This window comes from Rattus norvegicus, chromosome 11 (genome assembly GCF_021556685.1).
Source record: "Rattus norvegicus strain SHRSP/BbbUtx chromosome 11, alternate assembly SHRSP_T2T, whole genome shotgun sequence".
Lineage (NCBI taxonomy): Eukaryota > Metazoa > Chordata > Mammalia > Rodentia > Muridae > Rattus > Rattus norvegicus.
Window position 1 is genome coordinate 48,307,718 of NC_141544.1, and position 20,682 is coordinate 48,328,399.

At 46.9% G+C, this 20,682-nt stretch overlaps 1 protein-coding gene across 19 annotated transcripts in view; it reads right to left on the bottom strand.

Annotated features, from left to right (window-relative positions):
- The window catches only part of Erg (ETS transcription factor ERG), a 222,192-nt gene that overhangs the window by 24,178 nt on the left and 177,332 nt on the right, over positions 1-20,682 (bottom strand). For all 19 annotated transcript variants that reach the window (XM_087575357.1, XM_087575354.1, XM_087575353.1 and 16 more), the window contains 1 exon segment: positions 6,737-6,888. In XM_087575357.1, coding sequence (XP_087431483.1) covers positions 6,737-6,888 — 152 coding nt within the window.

The following is a 20,682-nucleotide window of genomic DNA, read 5'->3' on the forward strand; positions in this document are numbered from 1 at the left end:
CGTGACCATCAATCACTGAGAAAGGTAAATCAAACTCACTCACTGAAATGTATTTGTTCATTTCCCTCATTGTTATTTATTGTTTTGAGGCTATGTTACTAGGTAAATAAATTCATCATTCTTATGTCATCAATATTAAATAACAAACCTATGTCATCCTCCCAATGGCTTTCTATCTGAAATCTTGTCAGTCTTTTATTTTAACTTTTATTTCCATATTTTTGTTAGCTTTATAAGGATTAATATGCGTCATTCCAGCTATTTATTACCAATTATTTTAGTGTGTGTGTAAAATGTTTATATAAACACTACATAACTGCTTTGGGCAAGTTATTTTATTGTTCCCTCTAGATTTCAGACCTTTTGTTGAAAGGTCTTTTTTTTTGCCTGCCTTTTTCCACATCTTTTCTTAAGATCTAATTTAATTCATTTTCCTCCTAATAATTTTATGTGTATCTCCTCAGTATGCCATTCACTGTGTGTGGGCAGTGCTAGCAGAAACCAGAAGAGGGCACAAGCTGCCCTGGAATTAGAGCTACATGCAGTTGTAAGCTGCCATGTGGTACCAGGAATGGAGGTTAGGTCTTCTCCAAAAGCAGCCAATGCACTTAACCACTGTAAGCCATTGTTCCCGCCCTACATTGATCTATTTCATTTCATCCCTTTCTTCTGCTCTGGCCATTTGAATGTTATTTCTCTTTATTTCTTGTTATTGTTTAAAATAAATATGAGGTTTTATCATCAGAGTTCTGTTTTTCTCAAGTAACAGAAGGAACGTAGAAAGCTTCCTTTCCAATCCATTCTTTTATAGGGTAGCACTGCCTTTTACCTTGCTCCTACTCCTACCTAGGAGGCTATAATAGTTGTTGACACAATCTACAATCACCTAGGAAGAGACTGTGTTGGGATGGTCTGTGGGTGTATCAATGGGAGCGTCTATCAATTACATTGATGGACGTGGGGCGTCCTAGCCCACTGCAGGCAGCACCATTCCCTAGGCACAGGTTCCTGAACTGCTAACAAGTGGAAAGATAGTGCTGGGCATAAGCAAGCAAGCATGCTACACTCATGCATTTCTCTCTGCTCCTGGCTGTGGCATGGCAGTGATGTGACAACCATGCCAGGCTCCTGCCACTGTGGCCACACCATGATGACCAACTGCAACCTGGAATCTTGATAGGAAATAAAGCCTCTCGTCTTTAAGTTGCTTTTTGCAGCAGCTACTAATGGAGACTCCACTTGTTACTTTGTATCCAAAGAATACTTTGTATTCTCTTTGGATGTGTACTTAGCCCACTTTTGGTTAAAGTCCCCCCATCCCATTTTCCTGTAGTGAAGGACATTTAGCAATAGGTTCATACTTTTGATTGAAAATCTAATTTTACCCTCATATAACAAATTAGACTCATTCTGTAGCTTCCTGTGCATTCCCATGATTCTTTGCTTCACCTACAACTTGGATAGGGCCACTGTATAGCCTCATGGTAATTGAACAGACCCCACTATGCTACCCTCTAGCTTTTTGGGGGTGTCCAATGGGATTAAGAGTTAACATAGGAGTCATACAGCACTGGGTTAGAATTCTGGCTTTCTACAACACTGGGTGGAGCATCTGAGGTGACTCTCCTGGCATCAGTAGTCTTGTCTTCTCAGTAGAATGACAACAGTCAATGTTCCCTGCAGTGTATCCTGACAGGGACACAGCTCCCCAAACACTGTGTCCTAGTGCCCGATCATGTGTAAGCATCAGATGTTAGATGCCATCATTTGATTTTGTAAAATTTCAGTCTTACATATAACCCACATGATTTCCCCAACTATCATCCAGCCATAGCCACACAGATAAGATGGACCCTGACGTCAAGGTTTCAGTTCTCTTGTTTGGTGGTTGGCATGGCAGGAGTCCAACACAAGCACACAGAAACATGATGTAATGGGTGAGGTCACCAGGAGTGCTTGGGAGGGTGACAGAGCAAGATGAAGGACTGATTACAGCTTTTTAACTGGGTTCTTTACAGGTCTGGGTACTGGCTCCGGCCCCACTCCTCTGTGCAGCTGACTCTGGGGTAGAGTCTTTATCTTTCTGAATATTTATTTACTCATGTTTAAAGGGAGCTGTTGAACTGAGATTTCCAGTCACCCTGCAACTCCCACGATCCTCTAAATCCCGCTAAGTGTGACAGTTATCATCGGTATCATGTGCTCTTCATGCAACGTGGCTTCGTCTGTAACAAATGCTGGTGTGATGAAAATGCCGGTGAGCTGCTGTTGAGCTAACAGAGGCTGGAATGGGGGATTCTAGTCCTGTCCCTCTGTCTGGTTCCCAGTCCAGCTCAGCAATGTCGTGTTGCGGGGGCACCTATCAGTCGCCTGCCGCTCTGAGAACTACAAACCCGGTCACATGTGGTCACCAGAGTCCCCAGTGCCTGTTGGTGACTTCCCTGGGCTGCCTCTAGTGTAATTCTCAGCCTTTTCACAATGTGTCAGAAGACCCCGGATGTTGCAATACTCAGCCACAATGGCTGCAGGGAGGCAGCCAAGTCTGTGGTCTCCAGGGATACCGCTTGTAGGATTCCATGCTGAGATAAGCATTACCTCTTTCATAGAACAACTTTAATCATCTTCCCTCAATTGCACTTTTTATCTTGACTACCAGGAAGCTCAAAGCCACAGTAGAGGCTTGACAACAGAGCCTCCGACAAACCTGCCGTCGGAACAGCTTCACTTCTTCCTCCTAAGCCTTTGGTCTTCTGCATGTATTTTAAACTGCATTCAATCTGAATTGTGATTGGCCAGTAGTCTGGGTCACAAGCCTGCAGCATCTTGTTTCTGTTTTAGAATGAAATCCTACTGCCTCTATTTAAATAAGCATACATGTGTCTCAGGGAATGCAGAGTAAAACATCAGTGTGGTAAGGAACCAGTGGGTCAGGCGTCATAAGAAAAGGGACTGATTTGCTAGGGAACTCGGCACGTAGACGGGAACAGCACAAAGAGGTCTTGAAGGAGGAGCAGAGTTTGTTGGCAAAGGAAGGAAGAAGAAAGGGTACACAGCTCTCCAAACAGCATAGGCGCAGGAGTGCACAAGTACCAGGGTATGCACAGCAGCATGCCGGAGGCTGGGGAATGGTCGAGCAAGAGGGACGAAGGCGAGGAAGATGGAGGAGGCTGAGGAAAATGGAGAAGGCTGGAAAAGCATCACCACAGCCATAAATGGAATTTTCGTGACCTGCTTTTGTTGTTGTTGTTTTTTACATTGACTCCCTTTGCTCAGGAATTCCAGAATGTCCATCAGTTTGAGCGTTTGCCCATTTTCCTGCCACACATCTACAGCACAGGGGTGGGTCTCACTGGCCTCAGCACTCTTTGGCTGTCTCCTAAGAGACCGGCATATGAGTAACAGATGATCAGTGAACACTTCCTGGGTGATCTGGCATGCAGGACAGACTGGCTGAGATACAACTCAAGGGCCTTTCCACCATGGAAAGGCGGAGGCTGAGAAGAAAGAATTCAGTCTCATGGGAGCCTTTGTCCAGTGTGACATAGGAAATGCTTAACATGGGCAGAGCAAGGGAAGATTACGGGGGTGGCCACTCAGTCCCTAAGATGCTGATATCAAAGGGTTCAAGCTGACTGTTAAAAAAAATTTAAAAAAAAAAAACTAAAATGTGAAAAAAAATCTTTTTTTAGCTCAACTTTAGCAACTATTTGTAGGAAATGAAAAGAAAAACTCTCAAAATAATATCAGCTGCTAAAACCAGAGTTCCTATTGCATTTGGCCATCTGTTTGCAACTTTTAAAAATGGTGGAGAATGAGAGTGTGCCTTTCTTAGCGGCAGCACACAGCACATCTAAATAACAGCCGTAGACTCAGAGAGGGCACTGTCCTTGATGGCTGACACTCCTGAGATGCATGGTACTGATACTGGTTAGAGCATCAGCTTCATGTGTACTGAGAATCCACCATTCCTCCACTCGGACCTGTGCCACTGCCTCGGCCATGCCCTGCAGATCAGACATCTGAGCCAAACCTACTAGGCTTGGGCTGTCGTTAGGAGCCCAGAATAAAAGACACAGCGAGTTTCAGGACCAGTGCCATCTGTCACCATGGAAATCCGAGCTGACACCTAATGAGGTTGAGGAATGGTCTTTTCCCTAGAGTGCACACATGACCATTCCGGGTTTTAGCCAACACATCACCTGAGCTGTTCAGCGCTTTATTATTAAGAGGGCTTTGTTTTGATGATTTTGATATTGCAGGTTTTCCAAGAAGGCTTAAAATGGGTGAGGCTAAACTAGGATCCTTACTAGAGGAGAGAGCTTGTTACACTAACAGTTTTTGTTACTCACAGTACCTTGATTTATACAGAATCAACTGGTATACACTCTCATAGAAAGCTTAGGAATGAACACATATTCATGTTTACACACATGTGATGCATACCATACCCTGGTCTCCCTTCATGTTTACACACATGTGATGTGGTGCATACCACATGCTTGTCTCTCTTCATGTTTACACACACGTGATGCATACCACACACTGGTCTCCCTCTCTGTTAAACACTTCCTTTTGTCCACACACCTATTCCTTCAAAGTTGAGCCTATCCCACTTCTGTGTATGTCTGTACACACAATATTTCTTAAATTCATTTTGACACAGGAAAGAGTATAAATATATTTAATTATGGCCTTTGCACCCATAAGAACATGCCTATGATACTCCTCATGAATATTTTCTGGGCTTCTTAGCTACTGAGTTAACTGAGTATGGTGGGTCTCAAAGTCAAAGCCAATGGAATAATTTTTCAAAATGAACGCTCTGTGAACTCTGAGTCCAAAGGTTCTATCTAAGCACAGTTATCAGGTCCTCCATTTTGACTGACTCCCTCCCTCCCCCTCTGACATGAAGGTCATTATGTAGTGATAGAAAGAGCAAATGTTAGGGAGCAACTAAGGCTTCTGCTTCACATCGTTGTGGATCAGGTAGGCACTACATCTAACCAGCAGGCGTTCTAGGAACGAGCTAGACTCAGGTCTGAAGATTTCAATGTGAGTAGACTATTCCACACCCCAAAGGAGTCTGGGTAAGAAGTGTGGATAACCTGTGATGCGGCTGAAGAAATGGATACAGCAGTTGCCGACAGCCTGGGGTCCTGCCATCCCACGGCTGCGCTGGATGACCATTTAAATGTACTCGAGTGTAGGTGGGTATGTGAGCATGCGTGTGTGCATACGTGCGTGCCTATGTGTGCTCATCTGTGTGAACACACATGCCTGGACCTTGACCAATAACCGAAAAACTCACAACTTGCAAAATCATCCACAGCTCGCTCTTTTACCAACACCATTAACTGAATAACTGCCTACACCCAGGCATGAAGCAACCGGCCCAAGAGGGTACAGCTGAAAGAAAGCTTCCTTTAGAATGAAGAAACAGCCCTCTACCCAATGCCAGCTAGAGTCCATCTGCAGACACATCCTTTGGCCCGTTCAGCCAGCACTGGACCTGCTGACATCCTGACTCCACTAGACAGATCCTCTGCCTCATTTTCCTCTGTGGAAAGACTCACTTAAAAAGACTTTGATAATACCAAAGCATCCTGAGACATTTCAGGAATACAAGATGGCCCGAAGCAGCACATGGTTCTACAAAGCAGTGGCACCCATCATGATTCTACAAGGACAAGAGGAGTGTTTGGAGCAGGCTCAGCTCAGCTTGGTCCTCTATCATACATGACTAAAACTCTCTTTGCCTCAGGTGAAGAAACGAAGTTTTTCAGGAGGAAGGCAACAGGGCAGGTGGGCTGGGGTCAAGCATCCCTTAGGCTTCCACTTCCTCCTGCTTGTGCCCAGCCAGCAGTGGCACAGGCGGGCTGGGGTCAGCTTCCACCCAGTGGGAACTTCCCCCATGTTGAGGCACAGGCTCAAGCAAGGTGGCCTCAGAGTATACAGCTCAGCAGCTGTGAGTAAAACCAAATGGATAGTCTGAGTGTATAACCCTCGCCTTCCAATAGATATCTAGAGCAGTTCTGGCCTGTTGGCACACAGGACTGTCACTGCTGTGTCCTCTGGAGTTTGACTATATGTGGCAAAACAAGGCACAACCCTCAAGGAGGACTCTGGTTCCCTGACATCATCAAGCCATCTTTGAGTCTGTTGAAAGTCTCGTAGTGACATACCCAAAAGGACCCATTTGGTGACACATCTGATAGATCTGTATTTTACCAGAGTCTCTGCACACTGAACTTCCTGTTTAGAAGCTGGCAGAGCCCTAGAATACATCATACCATGGCAGGGGAGGGGCTTGATCGTTACTGCTCATTACAAAGGTGAGTTTGCCTAGAGCAGGGGACAGTGCAGCTTATGAAAGCTTTGCCGTGCATCACCTTGACCACTCTGGCAGAAAGTGTGCCCAGTAGCTGAATGCCCTTTATCCTACCTGCCCCTGATTAACACCCAGAGAGTGCGGATGTGGGACAGAGCATTTGGCCCTGGTGCTGTGCACCTTACCAGAGAGAGCATTTGGTGCCTGTATTCCAGTGAGAGGAAGACAGAGAGGAAGGAAGAGCGATGGGGTAGAAGGGGGCTGAGCAACCTGGGTGGAACAGAGAGCAGCTCCAGACCGGAATGCTGGGTACATCGCCCCTGACCGAGATTCATAAAGGGCAGAGGCAATTTGTGTGCCCTGGGATGCATGGTTTGTTAACCAGAGCAAAAATTCAAGACCTCTGACCTGCAGGGACGATCACTCTGCGTTCATTCGTGGTCATATTGGGGGGCGGCATGTGCTTCTCCTCCATGTAGCTGCCGTAGCTCATTCCCACAGTATCAGGGCTGCCCACCATCTTCCCACCTTTGGTCACACTGCATTCGTCAGGTGAGTTCCTGTAGGAGAAGACAATTTCTTCTGTTAGTACGGTACCTGAAGAGCAGGGCTCAGTGGTCTTGAGATATATAGGTCCAATGACAGGCAGCATGGGAAACAAGTCATGCTCTGGAAACATGACAGAAGTCAGAATGTTGTAGTAACCCAAATTCACATGTTGGAGCTATAAGCCCCACATAATGGTAAAAAAGGGATAATCAGATTTAGCTCAGGCCATGGGGGTAGATACAATAATGGCAGGAAGAGAGAGCTAGGAAGTTGGCTCAGTGAGGTCTGAGTCGGATCCTCAGAATCTACCGTAGACCTGGGTGATGGTGTGTGCACCTGAATAGACCAGCATGGTGGTGTATACACCCGGAAAGACCAGCATGGTGGTGTATACACCCGGAAAGACCAGCACAGTGGTGTGTGCATCCAGAAAGACCAGCACAGTGGTGTATGCACCCAAAAAGATCAGCATGGTGGTGTGTGCACCTGGAAAGACCAGCATGATGATGTGTGCACCTGGAAAGACCAGCATGATGATGTGTGCACCTGGAAAGACCAGCATGGTGACATTTGCACCTGGAGATCAGCATGGTGGCATTTGCACCTGGAGATCAGCATGGTGGCGTTTGCACCTGGAGATCAGCATGATGGTGTGTGCACCCATCCTAGTGCTGTCAAGAAACTTTAGCCCATCAGTTAGCTCTGTGGTTCAGAAAGAGACCTTGCCTTAAAACATAAGGTGGAAAGTGATTGAAAAATGCAGCAGACGCTGACCTCTGGCCTCCACAGACACATGCATGAGTGTGTATACCTGACACATGCACACATGTGTACATGTATGAGACACACAAATAGGAAGAGGAAGATACACACACACACACACACACACACACACACACACACACACACACATCCTGCTTCACTCCCTCCATGTGAGGATGCAGCCGCCTACAATCTGAAGAGAAAGCCCTTAGCAGACTAGCCGACATGGAGCTGTCTGTCATCTTGTCCTTGCATGTCCCATCTTCAGAACCATGAGTAACAGGGGCCTGGCATTTTAGTTCAGCAGCCCTCTCTGCAGCAGTGTGAGACCACGCTGTGCCCACGCTCAGCTCAGCAGCCTGCACTGCCGTCTGAGACGGTGCTGGTACCCACACCCAGGAGAAGCACTAAGTGGAAAGCCAAGCTGCCGTCTGGCTTCAATTTCACTGGCCAATTCCTTCTGAAACTGTCATGCCCAGATTCCTGTGACAGATGTCTGGGAACACTCACAGGGAACAGAGACCTGGTGTTCACTCTTGCCGGGTGACAGTAAACAGAGCTAGCAGCAGACAGACATTAGGACCCATGCAGCAATGCATCAGGGAGTGGTGCTGCTTTTGAGATCCCAGCGATGTTGAATTCCTATCCCTGTGCCAAACAAGGGAGCTAGAGCTGAGGATGCCTGGTGATAGACGGGGGGGGGGGGGGGGGGGGGCACAGTCAGGAAGGCAAAGAAGGTGGAGGGCTGAGACAAGGGAGGTAGCTGAAAAATAGAGACCAGTGACCCCAGTGAATCAAGACAGGGACTTAAACATGGCAGTGTGTATGGGGTGAGTGTCCCACACTGACCCTGGGAACAGGCCACAGGAACCTTTAGTAAGGCAGTCACTGTATGTGCAAGAGACAAAAAAAATACCTATGAAATAGTGTGTGTGTGTGTGTGTGTGTGTATGTGTGCCTTGTATGCATGTGTGTATGTGTGTGCCTTCTGTGTGTGTGCACACGTCCATGTGTGTGTGCTTGTGTGTGCATGAATATGCATGTGTGCCTGTGTGTGCATTAGCGTGCATGCGTGCACATGTGTGAAAGTGATATTTGAGAGGTACAAGTCTCAATAGTTTAACACCAAGTTAAAAAAAGTTTAGGGGGCTGGGGAGAGGGCTCAGGAATGGCACAGACTACTCTTGCAGAGAACCCAGGTTCAGTTCCCACCACGCACCTGGTGGCTCACAACCACATGTAACTCCAGTTTCAGGGGCTCCTACACCTTTCTCTGACCACTAAAAGATGGACCAGGCATTCACATATGCAAGTGTATACATAACATACATGCACATAAAATAAAATATTTTTTAGAAAAGAAATCCAGCTTCATCAGAGAGCAAAGAAACATGTATCTGTCTTCTCAGATGAATGGATGATGTCTAGCCCACAGATGATGGCTAGTCCACGGATGATGTCTAGCCCACAGATGATGGCTAGCCCACAGATGATGGCTAGCCCATGGATGGCTAACCCTGGATCACCACAGCACAGCGGTACCTCTGTGCTGGTTGCATTATCTACAGTAGAATTTTGGAAATACTTCTCAAGCTCTACCTGACACATGGGTTTCCATAATCCTGGAAATGTAAGATACCCTGTGGACTCTTTAGATGTTCACTCCAGTGCTGAAAACATTGCCCCCACCTCCCTAGGGCCCCCATCCATTTCCTCCAAGCACTGTTAGCTGCAGTGCTTTGGGCAACTTGTAGAGTCACAGAACTTCAGGTTTGCTATGGACTTGACCCTCAAGTTTGAAAAGAGCAAAACCATGTAAGGCAGGTGGGCAGGGGTATTCTCTGAGCAAGATGGAGCTGAAATGGCATAGAGAAATTCATTTCTCATGCATAGGCCTTGGCAGAACTGTGGTCAGGAAGGGCTGGCTGAGGGTCCAGAACCCCGGGAAGAATTTTACCATACCAAGTGCTTTGAAATACAGATTTCTTCTCAGCAGCAACTGCTAATGTGTCCAGAACCCCGTGGTTCTGGCTCAGTGCTGGCTCCAGGGAGACAGCAACAGCTACCTGAGCAGGTAATTGCTAGGGTTACACAAGACTGAGGACCTACCACAACCTGGGAACATACGTGTAGGCCCTATGTGTAGAGTGCTTACGGCTGTGCTAACATGGAGGGGATTTAAAAATAGGAACTGTCCATGTTCCCACGGAACAGGGTCTGTGTCTTTCCAGGGCTGTCTACACATTCAGGATTTCTGCTTGATGCTATAATGGTTTCCTGACTTCAAACATTTATCTCTACAAGACTCATCCTACTATCAAACCACAGAGTATCTTTACTTGAGACACAGTTTCCTGATCCTTTGGAAAAATCTGTCAACCGAGTGCACTGTGAATGTTTTGGTGTTAAGTGTCTCAAAGAGAGAAGATTCTTGGGGGAGAGAAGTTAAGGACTTGGTTCTTTGGGAGGAAACTTTTTGACAGTAGGTGGTACCCAGGGTGTGAAAGGCAACATCAGAATTGATTGTGAAGTCTAATTTTAATTACTTGCTCATTTAAGTAACTTATGTATCACCTACTGTATACCAGGCACTGGCAGTTCTTTCTTGTCCAGCAAAGGAATTAATCACCTAAAAGTTGAAGGCCAGAGATATGAAGATTTCTCATCATCACCTAAGTGTGTGTGTGTGTGTGTGTGTGTGTGTATGTGTGTGTGTGTCTGTATCTTGTGTGTCTGTACTTGTGAGTGTATGTATATATAACTGTGTGTGTGTCTTTGTATCTGTGTGTCTGCGTGTCTGTGTGTTGTATCAATGCATCTCTCTGTGTGTGTCTGTATATGCCTGTGTGTCTTTATGTCTCTCTCTGTGTATCTGTGTATTCATCTGTTTGTGTTTGTGTGTCTGTGTGTGATGTATGCGTGTCACTTTGTGTGTGTCTGTATATCTCTGTGTGTATGTGTGTGTATGTCTCTGTGTGTCTGTGTATATATATCTGTGTTTGTGTGTCTGTGAGTGCAGGTATATCTGTGTTTCTGTATGTCTCCATGTGTATGTGTATCTGCATCTGTGTCTGTGTGTTGTGTGAGTGTATGTATGTCTCTGTGTGTCTGTGTATGTCTGTGTGTACCTTTACGTCTCTGTGTGCATGTATGTGTGTCTCTGTCTATGTGTGAATGTGTGTGTACATGTGTGTAGACCTATGAATGCCATATGATATGTAGACATATCATTACATTTATATGGAAGCCAGAGGACAACTTCGGGTGCTAGTCCTCATCGACTTCCTTATTTGCGACACAGTCTCCTATAGTTTACCACTGAGCAAGTCATAGTTGCCTGGAGTTTCTTAGTCTCGTATCATGGTCTCGTTATAGCTTTAGGAACACTTGGACAACACACACACATGCTGCCCCACATGGCTCTACATGGGTTCTGGGGATTTGGTTCAGATCTTCACAAGTGTGTAGCAAGTGCTTTACCCACTGAGCCACATCCTCACTCCCCTTTAATTACTGACAGTTTAATTTTCCTCTCTGAGGACAAGAGCTCCATCCATGGATTGTGGGAGTTTTTCTATGAAATGAAGTAGACCCCCTTAACAAATCTGGATGTAACAGGTTGCCATGTTGCCTTTGCTAGTGTGCAACCCAAACTATATATAACTCTTTAAAACAGAGTCGAAGCCAAGGATGGTAGATGTTAAAATGGTGGGATTATAAGTTTGAGGTCCAGCCTGAGCATCATACTGGGTTTGTGGCTAGCCTGGGCTATATAGTGAGACTCTGTCTCTGAGCAAACAAACAGCAAGGAGCAGCCTTCAGTTAATTTGCTTTGGTTTTCATGTAAAACCTGCAGGCATAGTTCATGCTAATAGGTTTCCGTCATTAAAACAAGCAGCAAAATGAGGTCATTAGACTTTAACTCTATTTTCAAAACTCTATCTTATAAATAAGTAAAACTATATAGATACAAATAAAATATAGGTTTTAACATTACACTTAGTTATTAACAAAGGAAGTCAGGATGAAGCAGTGATTTTGACTATTATAGTTTTTTCATTAAGGGAACTCAACTCAGAGAGGAAAGGTCTTGTGTGGTCCCCTGAAGTGTTTTTTTCAACAACACTCATTGGGTGGGGCCGCTCTGTTCTCATCATTTCTTCTGTGATAACATGTCACAGGAAGACCTGGCATTGTCCTGTGGAAAAAGTCCCCACTACAGCTCACCAGATATCACCGACATCTTACAAAGGTGGCGAGTACACAGAAGAGGTGACTGGCTGGAGAGGTTAAGAACTCTGTCTGCTCTTCCGTAGGACCCAGGTTCAATCCCCATACACATGGCTTCTCACAGACATCTATAATTCCAGCCCTGGGGGATCTGGTGTTCACTAGCTTCCCTGGGCACTATGCACACAAATAGTACACAGGTATACACACAGTGAAAAATAACTACATGTACATATTAAGATGGGGGAGGGGTGTAGATACCTTGAGAGACAAGTTACAATGTAAGCTGAGTGTCAGGAAGGAACTCACAGCCATGCTCCTTCCCCTGCAGAGAACACCTGCACAGGGAGAAGGGAAGAGACTCTACTTTATAATTCGAGGTAGACAAGAACTCCCTGGACCACACGTTGTTGTAACCTAAAGTCTGCACGGCATCTCTGGAATGCTGCCATAGCCTAGGGATCTAATCGCTCCCTGGGTTTTCCTGTGGCAACATCGATGCACATGCAAACCAGGGCCAGAAGAAAGGAAATCTTTTTCAAAGCCATCTATTCAGGTATTACTTTACTTAAGAAAAAGTAATCTTAGCAGCACCAGAAACAAGAAAGTAAGTGTTCCTTTTAACACCTCACAGAGCCTGGAGAGACAACATGGAGGTTAACAACACTGGCTGCTCTTCCAGAGGACCCCAGCTCATTTGTCAGCACCCATTAGGCAGATCATAGCCATGTGTCATCTTGGTTACAGGAGGTCTGTCACACGCGTGCGCGCACGCATACACACCATTCTCGTAAAGACACACACATACATAAATTTAAAAATAAGTCTTGAAAAGCAGAGTCTCACAGTTCTCCAAGCCAGTGTGTCCTGACCACAAGTGCCAAGGGACCTACCTAGTAAACGGCAGTGTCAAAAATAAAGCAGGCACTGACTGGATGGCTTGCCCAAGGCTAAAGGACCCATCCTGAAGTGTCATTTAAACTCTCATATTTGAGGTCCTGAATCTAAGCTCTTCCCCAACACATGCCACGACTCCACAGGTGAATCCATGTATGTGACATGCCGTTGGACAGACTTTCAGAAGACTCTCTTTCTTCAGTATTGAATATTTTCCAAAACCTCTCCTCCTTGTAGAGGAGCAAGATGGTCAGGATGTGTTATTTTGACTGGGTTGGGGGTACCCATGAGGAAGTGAAGCAGAATCCCTGAGAAGGCTCTAAGAAGGCCCTGATTTGTGGATGCATATGATCTTGACTTTTGGTTGAAAGAGTCTCTTGACTCTGCAGTTGGAGGTCACATGTTGTCCCTGCTCTGTGGAGGGCGTGTTCTCTACACAGCTGATGGGCTGACATATATGAGCATGGAGAAAATCAGAGCAAACTGCTTCAGGCCAAGAGAGCTGGGTGGGAGTGAGGCTGACTGAGATCATCGCCCCATGAAGAGATGGTCCAAGCCCAGGACAGATGGCAGACTGTTGAGCGGACTTTTATGACTGAGTGGCATACAGCCCAAGAAGAAAGCCCCTTTCAGATGTTTCCACACACACCGTTTTGTTTTTAAGAAGAGGTAATAAGCCTGGAAAAACACACTGAGAAACATATAATGAGGTCTTTTGGTCTTTTGAACAACAAAATCAACTTGGCATCTGCGATCTAGTTTCTCGAGTGGTGTCTACTTATGGCAGGGCAGACTCCATCATGGCTCTCACGGTAAAACGGCAGAGCCATGACCATGAGCCGGACAAGTGTGGCCGTCCTCCATGCTGTGTCATCTGTCACCACCCTATGGGTATTAATAGCCCTCATTCATACAAGAATGTCACCGTGTACAAACCTGAGCTCTTTCGCCACCTCCAACCTGTGCTTCACCCTACCTTTGGAACAGCTAGAGGAGACGCTGGGCCCTACACACAGTCCAGGGTCAGCCAAGGTGGAGCCCAGAACACTGAGGCATCTTTGTATTGTGTGGGTGGAGGCTACCCACCAAATCTGTCAAATACCTGGCTGTCCTTCAAGGCCTGCCCTCCTTCACCTAGCTCTCTCGAATTCCCCTCCACAGAAAGACGACTCTCCATTGCTTTGTTCTTTGTCCCACAGCTGTGCTTTCAAAATGTCCTTGCTGCTGCTACACCAAGTTTCTCCTCCCCAAAGACGAAGCCAAGTGGGCCAGGTCCATCCTGCCCTTGTTCCTGAGCCACAGGGATAAGTATGTCCCAGCAAGCAGGGGGGTGGGCAATTTCCATCCCTCCTTCATCCACAAGTGTACATGCAGTCTTCCAGACCTGGCACCACCTGAGGGGCAAGGGGACATCAGTGTCCCAGGCCTCAGTGGGTCAGATCCCATGCCCACATGGCCCCATGCTAGAGCTGAGGAGATATCTCAGTCAGTAAGGGCTTGCCTTACAAGAATGAAGAACTTGGATCCTCAGAACCCAAGTGGAAAACCAGCACAGGAGAGATAGAGAAGGGGAGATCTCTGGGCTCACTGCTCAGCCAGTCTAGGCTCCTGGGTAAGCCCCAGGCCGGTGAGACAATGCTCAAATAATGAGTCGGGTGAATAGTGCCTGTAGAATGATGTCCAAGCATGAGGAAGCATGTCTGGCTTCTACATACATTTACACACAGGGGTACCTCTGTGCACAAACACCAGACACACATGCACATGCATACATACACACATACATGCATGCAAACACACACATGCACACACGCATGCTCACATACATGCACACACGCATACACATGCATGCACACGCATGCTCACATATATTCTACATCCTTACAACTTCTCTTCCTGTGCTTCCTCCCCTTCCTCTGCCTTCAGGGCTGAAGTTTCTGCTCTAAACACCTAGCACCTGCTGTATTCACCTGCCAGTCTCACTTCGGGGGTCTCCATCTCTACAATTGTATCTTCTCGGTGTCTTTGAAACTGGTGAAGGACGGAATGGATCAATTTCTGATAAAACTCTGCAGGTGAACCCCAGGATGCCTCCCTTACAACTGTGGTAAGTTAGGAGGCCCTCATCTGAGAACTAGAAAACCAGTGGTGACCGTGGTTGATTTTGATTGAGTTACCTTCATTTCTAGAAAGGACTGAATGTTATCTTGACCCTTTGGTGATGATCCTGTTAGATGAAACATATAAAGTAAGTGCACAAACTGTCAAACACTGTAAAAATTAGCACAGCAGCATGAGTAGGTATATGTGTGTATGTGTATATACATGCATGTGTGTGTATGTGTACATGTGTTTGTATGCATGTGTACATGTGCAGGTATCTGTGTATACATGTGCATGTGTGTGCACAGGTACATGTATGTGCATGTGTGTCTACATGCCTGTATGTGTACATATATATGTAAGTGTTGCATGTGTTCCTGGCACCTGCTTCTTCACTGGAACTTAGTAGCTCCTCCGTTTTCCATCATCCAACCTCCTGCTTATAACTGGCTTTTAGAACATCACCATCTCTAAATGTCATCTGCACCGTTAGGTTATAATACAATAGGAAGAACATGGTGCTGATGGGCTGGGGAGATGGATCAGTTGGTTAAGTTCTCACAAGGACCCCGGTTCAATCCTCAGAACCCACACACATTAATAAAGATTCGTGGAGGCACAGAAAAGCTCGATTTTCAGCTTTGTCCTAAGAGATAATGGTCATTGCCATGTGTGGACCCCTACCCTCACCCCTACTCCAAACAGGGCAAGCTGGGGGTGAGTCTCAGGCCTGGGTCCCACTGGAGTGTAACTGGGGTGGAGTCTCGCGCCAGGGTCCCACTGGAGTGTAACTGGGGTGGAGTCTCGCGCCAGGGTCCCACTGGAGTGTAACTGGGGTGAGTCTCAGGCCTGGGTCCCACTGGAGTGTAACTGGGGTGAGTCTCAGGCCTGGGTCCCACTGGAGTGTAACTGGGGTGAGTCTCAGGCCTGGGTCCCACTGGAGTGTAACTGGGGTGGAGTCTCGCGCCAGGGTCCCACTGGAGTGTAACTGGGGTGGAGTCTCAGGCCTGGGTCCCACTGGAGTGTAACTGGGGTGAGTCTCAGGCACAGGTCCCACTGGAGTGTAACTGGGGTGAGTCTCAGGCCTGGGTCCCACTGGAGTGTAACTGGGGTGAGTCTCAGGCCTGGGTCCCACTGGAGTGTAACTGGGGTGAGTCTCAGGCCTGGGTCCCACTGGAGTGTAACTGGGGTGAGTCTCAGGCCTGGGTCCCACTGGAGTGTAACTGGGGTGGAGTCTCGCGCCAGGGTCCCACTGGAGTGTAACTGGGGTGGAGTCTCAGGCCTGGGTCCCACTGGAGTGTAACTGGGGTGAGTCTCAGGCCTGGGTCCCACTGGAGTGTAACTGGGGTGAGTCTCAGGCCTGGGTCCCACTGGAGTGTAACTGGGGTGAGTCTCGTGCCAGGGTCCCACTGGAGTGTAACTGGGGTGAGTCTCAGGCCTGGGTCCCACTGGAGTGTAACTGGGGTGAGTCTCAGGCACAGGTCCCACTGGAGTGTAACTGGGGTGAGTCTCAGGCCTGGGTCCCACTGGAGTGTAACTGGGGTGGAGTCTCGCGCCAGGGTCCCACTGGAGTGTAATTCAGTCTAACCTTCCCAAAGCCCCTGCCCAGTGTTAATCAGGCAAACCACCCTGACCAGGTTTCACAGCGTGAATGGAAGCAAGTTCCCACAAAAGGTATTTTTAGGGCCCCAGACAAGGAGTGGATTGTCTGGCCAGCTCTGGGGTAATTTGTGGGTCTGTTTTATTTCTGAATCAGATGAAGCAGTGGAAACGCTGCTTCAGAGCCCACGGCCCAGCAGCGGGTGGGGCTCGGCATGATTCATGTGCGACTCCAGGCCCAGCCTGAACCCTACATGTCTGTCCTCTCAGCTGTGTGTTATTTCTACTCTGGCTAAATATTCTCTTACACCTGGGATCTCTGCCTCTTCTGAACAACCCTGTTTCTACCCCTTTCTCAAGCAGCTGAAGGCAAAATTAATTAATGGCTAACTCGACAACAGTTCGTTCTTTGTCTCCCAGAAGGGGCCTGACATTTCCCGGAGAGTTTAATTATTTAAATACATGCCTCTATTTATAGCTGAAAATGGTTATCAGCAAGACAGTGCCTCATTTGGGTCTTGAAAACTAGAGGTTAATTCAAATTCGGTGGAGGGATTACCTCTGGGGACTAGAATAGTCTATAGAACACACCTTCTAGAGTTCTACAATGAAGATCAGACACAGCATCTCCACCTTGAGTTTCTTTAGCTTTCTTTGAAATAACACTTTTCAGAAGGAAAAGAAATCACTGAGTCATCATTCTGGGGCTCGAAGTATGTGTGTGTGTGTGTGTGTGTGTGTGTGTGTGTGATTGTGTGTGATTGTGTGTGATTGTATGTGTGCACACATATATATTTGTATCTGTGTGTGTATCTGTGTGTCTCTGTGTGTATTTGTATGTGTGTGTATGCACCCATTCATGTGTGCATTTGTGTGTATTTCTGTGTGTGTGTGTCTGTTGTCTGTGTGTGACTATGTGTCTGTGTGGGTATGTTTGTGTGTGTGCACCCATGCCTGTATGCATCTGTGTATGTATCTCTGTGTGTATCTCTGTGTCTGTGGGTGCATCTGTGTGTATCTGTGTGTTTCTGTATATATCTGTCTGTATGTGTGTCTCTCTGTATGTCTATATGTGTGTGTCTATATGTATGTCTGTGCATGTGCACATGGGAAAATGTGTCTATGTCTGTGTGTGAGTATGCCTATGTATGAGTGTGTCTATGTGTATTCTTGTGTTTGTACTGTATTATGTATAGTGTGCATGTGTCATGTGTATGAGTGTATTCCTTGTACATGTGAATATGTCTCTGTGTGTGTTATGTATGGAGTACATGTGTTTCTGTGTATCTATGTGTGTGTCTGTGTGTCTTCCTGTGTATGTGTGTCTGTTATGTATGGTGTGTATTATATATGTTGTGTATGTGTTTGTCTGTGTATGTGTAGTATATTTGTCTGTGTGTCTTCCTCTGTGTTTGTGTCTGTTGCGTATCTCTGTGGGTATCTCTGTGTGTAGTATGTGTGTCTGGGTATATTCCTGTGTGTATGTCTGTGTGTGTCTGTGTGTATGTAGTATGTATGTATGTATGTATGTATGTATGTATGTGTGTCTGTGTGTATTCCTCTTTGTATATATGTGTGTGCTCCTACGTGTGTGTGTGTGTGTGTGTGTGTGTGTGTGTGTGTGTGTGTGGTGTATGTGTTGTGTTTCAGTATTTGTATTTGTGTGATGTATACATGTGGAAGCCAGAGGTTGATGCTGAGTGTCATTCCTCAGTCTACCACCCTCTTGTATTTTGAGACAGGGTCTCTCCGTAGGACCCACAGCCCACCAATTAGGCTAGACTAGCTTGTTAAGGAGACCCAAGCAGGTCCTACCTGTCTCTGCCTGACCCAGGGATGAGAACAGAGGCGTGTACTATGCTGTGTATTCAGCTTTGACACAGACTCTGGGGATCCAAACTCAGGTCCCAGAGCTTGCACCAAAAGCATCTCCCATCCCCCAAGCCTTGGATGTTTATTTTTAAAATATATAAATTCTGATCAACTGAAAGGACTTCCCTTTCAAGACAGAAAATGCCAATGCTAGGCCCCTTCTCCCTAGCAGCAGCCTCCCAGGAACCCTAGGGAGACAGCGCTTCTCGTCCCCTCTTTTACATAATGGTGCCCATGGGAACAAGGATGGCAGGAAGTAGAGAAGGGAGGAGGGGGTGAGACAAGAAACAGCAGAGCCTTCTTCCAAAGCAGTCCTTTGTTCATCATGGCTATGTCACCTTTGTACCTTAACCAAGACATGGGAATCCATGAAAGTAAAAAGAGCCAGTGCATCAGGCCTCTCCGTGGCCGGTGTGGGGTGGCTCCTCACTGAACTGATATGTAGAAACCCAATATGATGAAGTTAGGTGGACGTCAGGAGAATGCTAGGATACAAGAATAGAGCCTTCTCTAAGGATGGGACTGGTGTCTTTACATAAGAAAATTCCAGGGCCAGCTCTGGATACAATGTTTGTCATGCAAAGGTTCAGATCCCCAGAACACAAGTAAAAGATAGGTAGGTAGGGCCTCCTACCTGCAATCCCAGAGCTTGTGGGGCAGAGGCAGGGGATTCCCCAAGGTAGGCTAGGTATCTGGGTCAGCTAGCTGACAGGTTCTGGGTTCAGTGTGAGACTCAGCCTTAGTAAGTAAAGAATAGAGCAACTGAGGAAGACATCTGACACCAACCTCTGGTGCTCACAGACTGCAAACAGGAATTCCTAACAGACAGCAGAGGTGGGGGCTAGAGCGGGGGAGGCAGGCATAGAAAGACAGAGACACAGAGAGAGGCAGATAGGCATAGACAGAGAGAGAGACACAGAGAGAAAGAGACAGGGGTAGAGACAGAGACAGAAGAAACACACAAAGAGAAAACGAGACAGAGAGAGAGAGAGAGAGAGAGAGAGAGAGAGAGAGAGGAAGAGAGAGACAGAGAAAGGCAGACAAATACAGAGAGGCAGACAGAGACACAGAGGGTGGCAGAGAGAGAGAGAGAGAGAGAGAGAGAGAGAGAGAGAGAGATAGAGAGAGAGAGGCAGACAGAGATACACAGAGAGAGGCAGAGACAGAGAGAATCAGAGAAACAGAGACAGAGAGACAGAGAAAGACAGAGAGAAAGAGACAGGGATTCAGAGACAGACAGATAGAAGAGACAGAGAGACAGAGAGAGGCAAACAGAGACAGAGATAGAGACAGAGGCAGACAGACAGAAGTGACAGAGAGAATTTGCCCCTCAGTCATGCATCAGGAAGCTACCCTCAGTGAACAGGAAGCAGGTGCTCACAAGACACCAAGTCAGCCAGTGACCTGGTGCTGTGTTTCTCAACCTCTGGAGATAATAGGAATACGCTTCTGCTGTTTATAAGCCACCCGATCTTGGGTATTTCTGTCATAGAAATCCAAGTGGACTAAGATATTCACCATCACTGTTAGGAAAAACTACTCATTTGAAAGTCTCCCAGCGCTGTGCCAGCCACAGCCTGGAGGGCAGCCGAGCTCAATTAGGAGGGAACCTGCTTGCCAATTCAAGTCGGAGCCCTGAGGCAGAAGGGAGCAAATGCAATTAGCCCAGGAGTAACCCTGCCCCCAAATAATGCCCAAAGCTCCCCGAGTACAAGAAAGTGTATGTATAGCGAACCAAGTTGGACAAGAAGCCAGGCCTGCGAATGCTTCAAACGTTCACGTGAGTTGGCTGCACACAAAGAGCGAGTTCTTGGCATTAAACACCAGTTAGGAATTGACTGCACCAGGCACACAAAGCCCTGATTCTAACCCAGCCAGAGACAGAAGCTGTAAAGGGTGTGCACCTGAAACAGGACTTGAAAGCTTCATTTCTCACACAACGGGTATCAAATCGTCTAACAGTAATCACGCCATCCTGCAATCCTACTGAGGAAACTGGACATCCTCTACCCTAAATTACTTTCCGAATGGCCACAGGGTATTACAAAAAACGTTGACCAATGGTGGCTTTGGCCAGTCATCTCTCCCAGGGCCCTGCAGCAGATCTCACATTTAGCTCTGTCAGAGAACGCCAGGTCCTAGGCATGTTCTGTGTTTAGAATACCTGTTGCCGGTCTTTGAAGGTATTTTTGTCATTGTTGACTCCATGTTTTAGGCAGGGTTGAATGTAGCCCAGGTGGGTCTCAAATCTACCATGTAGCTTAGGCTGGCCTCGAACTCCTGATCCAATTGCCTCTGCCTCATGAGTGCTGGGATTATAGCCACCATGACGGTCTTAGGCA